We start from the raw sequence: 12,551 nt of genomic DNA on the forward strand, positions 1-12,551 counted from the left end.
GCACTCAAACAAGGTTACATCCGCCCGTCTACTTCCCCTGCTGCTTCAAGCTTCTTTTTTGTGGCGAAGAAGGACGGAGGCTTGAGGCCCTGCATTCGATTACCGTGCCCTCAACAAGATTACCTGTCAAGTTTCGCTACCCACTTCCCCTCGTCCCAGCGGCCCTGGAACATCTCCGCGGTGCCACTGTGTTCACCAAGTTGGACCTCCGCAGCGCGTACAACCTCATCCGGATACGTGAGGGGGACGAGTGGAAGACCGCCTTTGTCACGCCCACCGGACACTACGAGTATCTCGTCATGCCGTATGGCCTGGTCAACGCCCCCTCCGTATTCCAGGATTTCATACACGAGGTGCTCCGGGAGTTTCTCCACAAGTTCGTGCTGGTATATATTGATGACATCCTCATCTACTCCCGGAGCTTGGCCGAACATCGCCACCACGTTGCGGAGGTCCTCCAACGCTTACGGCAATTCCATCTCTTCCTTCAAAGCTGAGAAGTGCTCCTTCCACCAGCCCTCTGTCCAGTTCCTGGGGATACATAATTGATCACAGTGGCATCCTGGATGGACGAGGGGAAGGTCTCCGCTATCCAGTCCTGGCCCATTCCATCAACAATCAAAGAACTCCAACGCTTCCTAGGTTTCTCCAACTTCTACCGCCGGATTTATCAAGAATTACAGTACCATCGTCAGTCCACTCACCAACCTTACTCCGTCACCAGCCCAAGTCTCTGTCCTGGTCCCAACAAGCCACCAACGCCTTCGAGACCCTTAAAAGAGCCTTCACCACCGCTCCCCTCCTCGTCCACCCTAATCCAGATCTCCCATTCATCGTGGAAGTGGACGCCTCCACCACCGGAGTGGGAGCGGTTCCTTCTCAGCAGCAGCAGGGACACCAAGTAGACTCCATCCATGCGCCTTCTTCTCCCGCAAGCTCAACCCGGCGGAGGTCAATTATGACATCGGTGGCCGCGAACTCCTGGCCGTCAAAGCTTGCCCTTCGAGGAGTGGAGGCATTGGTTGGAGGGGGCTACTCATCCCATTTCAAGTTCTCACTGATCATAAGAACCTTGAATATCTGAAAGGCTGCCAAAAGGACTCAACCCTCGCCAAGCTCGCTGGGCCATGTTTTTCTCAAGGTTCAATTTCTCCATCTCTTACCACCCTGGTTCAAAGAATACCAAAGCTGACGCCCTGTCTCGCCTCCATTCCCCTGAAGGAAAAGCCTGAAGAAGTTCCTGAAACAATTCTACCGGAGTCCATCTTCGTAAACCCTATCCAGTGGTCCGAAGAAACCATTCCCTCCTCCAATGCCTCCACACGCACTCCGCCGGGTTGCCCCCAAGGCTTGCAATACGTCACACGGGCACGTCGCACTCCACTCCTGCACAATACCCACTCTTCACTTGGCACTGGCCACCCGGGGGCCAATGAGACCCTCTCGTTGCTCAAACAACGCTTCTGGTGGCCCAACATGGCCAACGATGTCAGAAGGTACGTGCAGGGCTGCAGGGAGTGCGCCATCTCCAAGAGCCCACGCCATCTTCCCACCGGCAAGCTCCTTCCTCTGCCCGTTCCTGAGAGACCCTGGTCACACCTGGGAGTGGACTTCGTCACTGATCTCCCTGAGTCTGACGGTCACACGTGCATCCTGGTGGTGGTAGACCGCTTCTCAAAGTTCTGCCGTCTGATACCCCTGGAGGGTCTACCTACCGCCATGGCCACAGCAGAATTGATGTTTAATCACGTTTTTCGTCATTATGGAATTACCTGAAGACATAGTCTCCGACAGAGGACCCCAATTCGTCTCCCACATCTGGAAGGCCGCCTTCTCCCTCCTGGGTGTGACCGTCAGCCTGTCATCTGGATACCATCCTCAGTCGAACGGGCAGACGGAATGGAAGATCCAGGAGATAGGCCGCTTCCTGCGTACCTTCTGTGACGGCCACCAGAACTCCTGGAACCAGTACCTGGGTTGGGCCGAGTACGCACAGAACTCCCTCCGCCAAGCCACAACTGGACTAACACCCTTCCAGTGCGTACTCGGCTACCAACCCCCCACTGTTCCCCTGGGATGGGGAACCTTCCAACGTTCCTGCAGTAGACTACTGGTTCCGGGAGAGCGAGAGGGTTTGGGACTCAGCTCACCACCAACTGCAGAGAGCCCTGCGCAGACGCAAGATGGCAGCCGACCTTCGGCGCTCCGACGCTCCTGTCTATCAACCGGGGCAGAAGGTCTGGCTGTCCACCAGGGACATCAGGATGCATCTGCCCTGCAAGAAGCTGAGTCTCCGCTTCATTGGCCCGTTCACCATCATCCGGCAGATCAACCCCGTCACCTACCGTCTCCAAGCTCCCGGCACAGTACAGTAGAATTCCATCCTACATTTCCATGTATCACTGCTAAAACCTCACCACCCTTCTGTTGTTCCCTCCACATAACCTGACGTGGCAGCCGCCAAGCCCCCCCTTCCACTCATCCTGGAGGACGGCACAGCTTACGTGGTTCACGAGATCCTGGATTCCCGGCGCCGTGGTGGTCAACTCGAATACCTCGTCGACTGGGAAGGCTATGGCCCCGAAGAACGCTCATGGGTTCCCAAGAATGATATCCTTGATCCTATTCCTGTTACAGACCTTCCACGCCAACCACCCAGACAGACCTGCCCCACGCCCCTAGAGGAAGACCACCACGACGTCGGGGTCCGCGGCCCTCAGGAGCGGGCCGTGGGAGGGGGGGTACTGTCACAGACACGTCAGGTTCCACCTCACTTCCCTTACCCACGCACTCAATCACCAGCATACTGATCACCGCCACCTGTGACTCATCAGCACTGCTATCACCACCACTACAAAGCCACCACACTCACACACACTCACTGTCCGGTCTCGTTTGCACTACAGCACTCATGTATGCTTACCTTAAGGACTCCAAACGACTATACTTACCTGCTCCAAGTTGATCTACTTCCATCTCCCTTGTCTCCTGTTCTCCTCGTGTGCCTACCTACCTGTGTGTGTGTGAGTGTCTCAGCCATCACCTTCCAACGCATCTCTCCAACTGTATCTGCAAGACAAAATCAGGACAGTATTATACTCTCTCTATCATTCAAGAACTGCATATCTGCTTACCATCACCCTGTGCTCAGCTGTTTGTGCAATAAACTTACCTGGATAGCTTTTATCTCTGCCTCCGTGTCTCTGTCGTAACAGTATTAGTAAATGTTGAAATTAACATTAACAAAGATAAATAAATGCTTTATAAGTGCAGTTCATTATTAGTTCATGTTAACTAATGTAGTTAACTAATGTTAACTAATGACCATTATTCTAAAGTGTTACCGATAACTGGAGTCAATTAAGGAAATGAGATTAAAAGTGTGTCACACAGGTGTCCTGTCCTTTAAATAAAGACACTCAGTCTCAAGATGCACACCAGTAATGGTTTTTATACTGTACAAACTGTATATTCTGTCCCCTACACTAACCCTAAACCTACCCATCACAGAAAACATTCAGCATTTTTACATAAATAATAATAATAATAATGATTTAGTATATTTATTTATTAATCAATATCCCTCATGGGGACTGCTGGTCACAGTCTAGGTGATATCAGGTTTTACTATTCTTGTGGCAACCATTTGGTCCCTAAAATGTAATATAAACCTTTACACACACACACACACACACACACACACACACACACACACACACACGTTCGTTTTTGTGAATACCCCTAAACCTAACCATCACAGGAAACTGTGCACACTTTTACTTTCTCACAAAAACTCATTCTGTATGATTTATAAGCCTTTTGAAAAGTGTGGACATGGAGTAATGTCCTCATAAGTCACTCTCTCCTTGTAATGTCATTATACACATTTGTGTCCTGATATGTCACAAAAACATGTGCACACACACATATCATGTTTTGTGTTCTGTGACATTTTATATCTCAATTATAACACACATTGATTTGTGCTTTAAGTTTGTATTTTCTCTTTAATAATGGATTCACTGCTAAACTGATCTGAACTGAGAGAGTGAAGAGTGTGTCATTGTTCTCTACAGGTTGAGAGATTGTGGAGTCACAGATGAAGGTTGTGCTGCTCTGACTTCAGCTCTGAGATCAAACCCCTCACACCTGAGAGAACTGTATCTGTCTGGGAATAAAATAGGAGAATCAGTGAATCTGCTGTCTGATGTACTACAGGATCCTCACTGTAAACTGGAGAAACTGTGGTAAGATCATATTTGACTCTCACATGAATCACAATGTAAAGTATATTTGAAGTGTTCAGCCTCTTTCTGCTGCTGTGAGTTCAGCTGATTGAGCTGTAAATGATTGAACACACGAGCTGCTCTTCAGTCACATGATACTGCAGGACTGAGAGTCACACTGAAATACACACTTTCACACAATCAACATTTCAGTCTCTTGACTTTAAACAGACTCGAGCTCAACACAACTGAGAAATGAAGAACATGCTGGATTCATTCTTACTGTTCATCATGTTCATCTTTCTGCATTGACACTTTCTGAAGTATTGTTTTTAATTTGGTAAAATCACACACACACACACACACACACACACACACACGATCATGTTTTGTGCTCTGTGACATTTCAGATCTCAATTATTTATCACATTAATTGCTTTAAGTTTGTACTTTCTCTTTAATAATGGATTCACTGCTAAACTGATCTGATCTGAACTGAGAGAGTGAAGAGTGTGTCATTGTTCTCTACAGGTTGAGAGATTGTGGAGTCACAGATGAAGGTTGTGCTGCTCTGACTTCAGCTCTGAGATCAAACCCCTCACACCTGAGAGAACTGTATCTGACTGAGAATAAAATAGGAGATTCAGGACGTAAACTGCTCACTGATCTAAAGAATTCTCCACATTATAAACTAGAGAAACTGTGGTAAGTAATAATTTTAAAATAAATATTCAAGTTTTCATATAGATGAACATTTATATATTTATATGCATATTTGGTCCCACTTTATATTAGGTGTTTTTAACAACTATGTACTAACATTAAAATGAATCATTTAGTTTAATGCAATATTTTTACATTGTACTTATATTTTAAAAAAAAATACCTGCATTTAATCACATCTGTAAATAATTTCTGTAATTACATTTATAATTACACTGTTGACTAGGGCTGGGTAAAAAATATAGATTTCTCGATTTTAATCGATTCTCATTTTTACGAACCGATATCGATTCTTAAATCCAGAGAATCGATTAGTCTAGTCTGTTTTCAGTTGATGAATGAGTATCTTTTGGTCATTCGTTTTTTGATTTAATAATGAAATCGAAAAATGAAAAAATGGCCCCTTTTTTGTTTTTCAATTTTTTCAAACAAAATGAAATCAAGAATTCGGCTTGATTTTTGTTTTTCGTTCAGGGGTAGAAAATTAATAAACAACTTGAATGTTTAATCTCAATACGTGGGCGGGAATGAAACGCCCCTTTCCGCTGATTGGTCAACCAAACATTAAACGGTGCCGTCATCAGTTCTTCCACAGTTCAGAGCAGCAGAATAATAGTCCTTCGCTGCGATGGATTTAACGCGTAAATTTACATTTAATCTCTTTCTCATCAAACAGCCAGACTAACGAATGACTTGACACATTATAACAACTCAAACTCCTTACAAAAAAGGTTGAGTCATTATCACAAGGGGTTTGTCCATTGTTAGATTTTACTGATTAGACAAGCATGTAAAGTATGAAAAAACACAACTGCAAACAAAGCAAAATCCCAAAACAAAACTGTGTTGAAGATACGAGGTAAAGTAGTCAGAGTATACACTTGCTAGTCACAGGCAAACATAACATAAACCCAAATGAAATAATCAAATAATGAAGGTTCAGGAGTAGGCTTGTTGCCCCTCAGTCCTTTCAAGCAAAAAAAATAATGATAAAGGTACTCATCTGTCCTTTTCTGCTTTGGGGTAGATAGGGAATGTAAAGTCCTGACGAAAAAACAAAGTCCCCAAAAAGAGAAAAAAGTATCAATCCAATCCACTGGTTCAAGGCCCCACAGAAACAGGTTATCCTCCAGCAGTATAAAGTCTCCAGAGAATAGTCCAAAACGTATATATATCCTAGACCAGAGCGTGCCCTTATGAATAGGCCCCAAAGTCTAATACACCAATGTCTCTTCCCAGAGATCACTTTGGACAATTACAGAGAGGTTAGCCTAGCACAAGCAACCTCACCACACACCAAAACTTTTTTCCCTTCCCTTTAAAATGGCCGCCCTCCCCTTCTTATTGGTAGGCACACCATAATAAGAGTCCCTAGAGGCCAACAAAAGTCCTCAAAAAATATGTGTGTGTAAATGTTCAAAATCAACATAAATTAAGAAAAAAACTATAAATATACAAACATAGCATATACATAAGCAATGACTTTTTTCCTGCTTAAGTGAGCGTCATGCAGGACTTTATTGTGGCAGTGTCACAACATATCGAGGCAGAGCCTGTAGAGGCTTTCTTCTGTGTGTCCATAAATTCGTCAATGCTTGTTTAGCTCAGAAATATTATTATCATTATACTAGTTTATCTCAGATATAATAATTTACTTTGCACCTGCACTCGCAACTACCTAATAGCCAACACCTTTGGCACACTGCCTGTTTTATTATTGCTGACCACCTACACAAAAACTGTGTGGCAACGCTGCGCGACTCACGCGACAGCACAGAGATAGTGAAGACCAGTATCAATTTAAGTCATCATACACAGATGTCATAACTTTTGTTTTAGGCAATACGTTGAGATTATTTAATTAATATTAAGTATTGGCCGGCTAACGGATGGCAGACAGAACGGTTATTTTCTCTGCCAACTAAACCTCCAGAGCAAATAAAGTCACAGAACCGTTGTGCGACTGACTCGCAGTATATGCACACAGTGTTTCATTCCTGGATGAATCAGTCTTTGAACAACCCATTAATAGACGATGATTCAGTGACCAATTAATATAGACAACCACTTGATTTTATTCCTGAATGAATCAGCGTTTTGAACGAATCGACAAATGAATAAATGACTCCTTCCTTAACACAATGACTTACCGCCACCTAGTGGCGATATCACTTATATAATCCAAGTATCATTTCATTTTGTCATTTCATATTTCTGAATAAAAATGTTGTTTAAAATATGAATCTCATTATATTATACAGTTGTAATTAATGTGTAAATGTATTTACTGTAAGAAGCTACATCTGAAAGCATCATGCAGTTGGTTGATACTGATTTAATTGGTAACAGCCTATTTTCATATTATTCTCATTTATTTGACTACATTTAAGAATTTAAAATTATAGATAGCATACATACATATTTAATAAGATTAGGAAAGAAATTATATATAAAGGTAAAAAAAAAATGCCCCTGAAAATGATTTGTCCCATATGGGAAAGTTAATTTCTGACACTGGTAGATGGCATTAAATAAACCTTTCATCTCTGGTTTATTGTACAAAGTCTTATTTCAGGGTTTTATTCATATAACTAAAACAAGTTCACCTTAAAATCGTTATGTCAAATTCATATTTCACTAAAGTCAATCACTGAAACATTAGATAATGGCATTATAATATCCATCTGTTGACTGAATAAAAATCATATTAGAAATATAATAGATGTGCTGTGAACATTAACTATGATGGTGGTCAGCAATAATAAAACAGGCAGTGTGTCAAAGGTGTTGGCTATTAGGTAGTTGTGAGTGCAGGTGTGAAGTAAATTATTATATCTGAAATAATAATATTTCTGAGATAAACACGCCAAATTTATGGACACACAGGAGAAAGCCTCTACAGGCTCTGTCTCAATTTGTGTCTCAAGCCATTCGTTAGTCTGGCTGTTTGATGAGAAAGAGATTAAATGTAGTTGCAATAAACGCGTTAAATCTATCGCAGCGAAGGACTATTATTCTGCTGTGCTGAACTGCGGAAGAACTGATGACGGCACCGTTTAATGTTTGGTTGACCAATCAGTGGAAACACAGATAGCAACTTTGTGTCGGCCCAGATGCGGCCCACATCTGGCACATGCAGAATGATGATCTGGGCCACATGTGGCAGGAATGATGGCATTTAGGCGAACCGCTCCTGTTTGCCATATCTGGGCCACAAGCAGGACATAGAAATGCCACATGTCAGCCAAGAGCAAAGAAATACCCCAGAAATGGACCTTATCTGATCCACAAAATATTTATATATTATTTATAGAGTCTTTTCAGCATTAACAAGCCTGTTATCAAGCAGAATCACTGAAGGAAAGAAGGAAACAGAAAAAAAAGAGATGAGCAGAAACACAAAAACTACAACTGACTTCAGCCACAGCCTTAGAGGCCAATCAGCGGAAATGGCGTTTCATTCCCGCCCACGTGTTGAGATCAAACATTCAAGTTGTTTATTCATTTTCTACCCCTGAACGGAAAACGAAAAATCAAGCCGAATTCTTGTTTTTCGTTTTGTTTGAAAAAAATGAAAAACGAAAAAGGTGCTGTTTTTTAATATTCTGATTTCATTATCAAATTATAAAAACAAATGACCAAAAGATACACGGACCCACCTCCCATCCAATAAATCGCATTAATCTTTGTGCTTTGTTACTTTTGATATGAAGCAAAGTCTTAGATTTCAAATGACGTCCATCTTATTATGAGATTCAAAAAACAAATACTGTTTTGGCGCTGTTTAATGTGGCGTGACAGATCGCTTTAGCGCCTCAGTTAAAGAGAAGCAGCAGCACGAGCGCGTGTGATCATCCTCTCCTACACTCAGAGATGTATAAAGTACTAGAGACCCAGACTTGAGTAAAAGTACAAGTGCTCTATCAAAAAAGTGACTTGAGTAAAAGTTGAAGTGCTCTTTAAGCACCACACTTAAGTAGAAGTACTAAAGTATTCAAAATTTTTTGTACTTAAGTATTGCAAGTAGTTTATTTTAAAATTTACTACTCAAGTACTGAAAGTAAAAGTACAAGTATTGAGTGCGTGAAGACCACTTGAGATGCAGACAAGTTGAGATGCTTTGTTTGTTGTCAGCACTTTGATTTCATTACCAAAAATTTTATTTTGACTAATAGTTCTACCATATACAATTGAATAAAATTAACAGCTAGCTAACAACAACTTGCTTTGCACTTTTTTTTCTGTTTTCACCTCACTCCAGTCTAAACTAGGCTAAACTACCACTCTTACTAAAAAAAAAAAAAATGGGGTAAGCACACTTATATTCTCATTTCAAGAGGTGTTCTGAGTAAATGATTTGTTTGTAACACTTTATAATATGGTTTGATTTGTTAACATTACATTAGTTAATGTATTAGACTAATAACCAACATGAACTAACCATGATCAATACATTTGTTACTGTATTTATTAATCTTTGTTAATCTTAGTTAATAAAAATACAGCTGTTCATTGTTTGTATATGTTACTTACTTCACAGTGCACATTAACTATGTAAACAAATAGAGAGCAATTTGAGAGCAAGACGGTTTTAAGACGGTGAATGCGCTCGCTCGCGCTCTCCCTCTCTCGCTGCTCGTATATGCAAAAGTGGAAGTAGGAGAAAAAAATAATACTCTAGTAAAGTACAGATACCGCCTTTTAGTACTTAAGTACAGTAGTGAAGTAGTTCTACTTCGTTACTATACATCTCTGCCTACACTTTAATACCAGTTACAGTGCGAAATAAACAAGACTAAACATCTGAAGGTATGTTAAAATATACAGTACAACTTACTGAAATCCGTATCATGTCTCGTGTAATCGCTCAATCAGTGTTTCAACCTCGGAAAGACGTCAGTAAAACAGCTTGTAAACAATGTCACGTAACGTCACATTTACCTCAGAAAAACATATTCAGTGATCATAAACTCATTAGTCAGCTAGAAAATGAACTCTAGAAAGCATTCTGATAAATATAGCTATGCACCGTTACATATTCATTATCATTTTTAATGTTCTTCAATATTTAATGCATGTTTGAATAAATCAGTTATGACAGCTGCAATTTAAATGTTTATATTTCAAAAAAACAAATTGGAGTAGAAATGTGATTATGTAATTCTAAACTTTATTTATTATAAAAACATTGAGTGTAATTTAAGTGTTTGTATATAAATCAGTTAATTTAACCTTCAATATTATTATAGTAGTACCAGCTGACTCCCATGTGAAGTTTACAGCATTAGTTGAGAGATTTTTTTTCCTCTAGAAAATTTGCCATGTACTGCAACTGAAATACTACATCCAAAATAATCGATATTGAATCGAAATCGTAATCGAATCGAATCGTGAAAATTGTGTCAATACAGCCTCACTGTTGACCGTTCCCTTACACCTTAACCCACCCTTAAACCTCCCCATACCTTACCCATATTCAACCTCAATAGCAGCAAAAGTGTTTTCAACACAATATGAACACAATAAGAACATTGTATTTGATAAACAGAGAGATTTAGTTTGTTTATTATTGATCTGTATTAAAACAGATAAGGGCATGTTTCATACTTTTATTATTTCAAATGAATGTCTGATTTTACATAATTGACCGTTTTATTTTTGGATTTACAGGTTTTGAGGAAATTCCCATTTCCATTCAAATATCCGCTCTGAGTCCGGCTCCACACACTCTCCTCACGGACACTCTCTTCTTTCTCCACTGTAACTTGAGAAATTCACCACAGTGTTTATAAACTCCTCTGATCTGAATCACGCAGCAGAAACCACAGGGTCCTGAAGCAGAGAGCTCAGAGAGCTGACAGAGAGACACCGTTTGTGTTTCTTGTTAGACATACTGAATACAGACTGATAGATTAATAATTATAGCTTTTTTAAGACAGGGTTTCATAAATGTTAATGATGACTGTACAGTATGTGAGTTATACACTAACTCTGTTAACTTGTATATATATGTTTGTATAAAATACTGTATAACTGTATAAATAACATACATTTCTGACTGCACTGTATTAAAGTCTCTCACTCACATAAAATGACACTATTGTCACTTTAAAACTACTTTACAGCACAATTTGAATTTGTCTCATAATTGATCACTAATGTGATGTTGATGAAGCTTTAGTCTGAATGGAGATGAGAATATAGTAGTGCTGTAATCATGAAGTGTCTTTTCAAAGGTGTAAGAAACTCCATTTCCATGTCAAATAATGTTTATCATTTATCATTTTAAACTGCAGACCTTCTACAACTAATTCACCTTCTTCAGGTGTCTTTAAAAATCCCATTTTGTGCTGTCATCTAGTCTGATTTGTCATTAGTATTACAAGAAATCAGTGTTATTCATATGTAAGCACATAACAGTCTTTAGGTCTGTAGAAATAATGATCAGCTCGTATTGAACACAGAGATCAACCCCAACACACATCCATAAACTGCTCATATTAAACTATATTTAAACGGCTGACGTCATTGTTTCTAAAAACTGAAATAACATTGTCTTGTAAAATGTGCTCTAATAATCTTTGTTTTATTTTTTTACAGTGTATTGTATTTACAGTGTACTGACTAACAGTAAAAATTCAGACATTTGCATTATAGATCTTAAAGTAACAATTAATACACCACTGTTAAAATTATACAGTAATGTATCATTACTGGTTTAATCATATTCAGTTGTGCTAAAAATGTAAGCGACATCCTGACTGATGATGTCAAAGATGAACATTTCAAAGTTTAAAGCATTTTAAGACTATTCTCACTTGAGGTGATAAAGACACACAAAGCCTGTTACTGACAAACATGATGAAGATTGGTTAGTGTGAATGATGCCTCGATCCAAAAAGCTTTAATCATTTACATTAACTAACATTAACAAAGACTAATAAAATGTATTGTTCATTGTTAGTTCATGTTAATCAATGCATTAATGTAACAAATCAAACCTTATTGTAGTGTTCACGAGTTCATGTGCCCATATAATCTTAGCGTAAGTGGTAAACAGATTTGGCTTGCTGTCTGCTATAGAGGGGCTCGGAAAGAATATCCTACTCGAGCTCCAATTGCCCCCCATAACAGGCAAAAATAAGTACAAAAGGAGGAGGAGGGATGCCAAAAGAACTAACAACAGGAAGAGGTAAGATAAAAGAGGTTTTATACCTTGGTATTAATTTGAAGATTAGATGGGCGTACTCCTCCCGAAATTACGTGTATTAACTTCACTTAAAGACATTTCAACAAGAGACAGCAGCGACTGGGCAGAGGAACTGGATGAAGTCTGAAGAGGAGGAACATTGGAACCACAGGAGAACTTTTGCTGGACGGAACCAGCGGGGAATCATCCTCTTCAAAACAGTTCTCTTTAAAAAAAAAAAAAAAAAAAAAAAAATTGTCGAGCACTTGCTCATCCTCTGTGGCTCCACTCCATCCCCTTGAACTGTACGAGGACTCCCATGACGGCTCTTGAGCAGGGACTTTCTGAGTGGTAAATTTTTTTACTTTGTTTATTTAGACCCTGGTCCCTGCAGTCCAAACATCGAGTACCAC

At 40.1% G+C, this 12,551-nt stretch overlaps 1 protein-coding gene across 7 annotated transcripts in view; it reads left to right on the top strand.

Annotated features, from left to right (window-relative positions):
* The window catches only part of LOC125248566 (NACHT, LRR and PYD domains-containing protein 3-like), a 45,594-nt gene that overhangs the window by 22,244 nt on the left and 10,799 nt on the right, over positions 1-12,551 (top strand). For 5 of the 7 annotated variants that reach the window (XM_048160525.1, XM_048160529.1, XM_048160527.1 and 2 more), the window contains 3 exons: positions 4,077-4,247; positions 4,758-4,931; positions 10,620-11,066. In XM_048160525.1, coding sequence (XP_048016482.1) covers positions 4,077-4,247; positions 4,758-4,931; positions 10,620-10,626 — 352 coding nt within the window. In that variant the 3' untranslated portion in view covers positions 10,627-11,066. Of the gene's footprint in view, positions 1-4,076; positions 4,248-4,757; positions 4,932-10,619; positions 11,067-12,551 lie in introns of those variants that run through there. The other 2 variants (XM_048160526.1, XM_048160531.1) reach the window with 1 other exon arrangement.

This window comes from Megalobrama amblycephala, linkage group LG16, assembly GCF_018812025.1.
Source record: "Megalobrama amblycephala isolate DHTTF-2021 linkage group LG16, ASM1881202v1, whole genome shotgun sequence".
NCBI classification, from domain to species: domain Eukaryota; kingdom Metazoa; phylum Chordata; class Actinopteri; order Cypriniformes; family Xenocyprididae; genus Megalobrama; species Megalobrama amblycephala.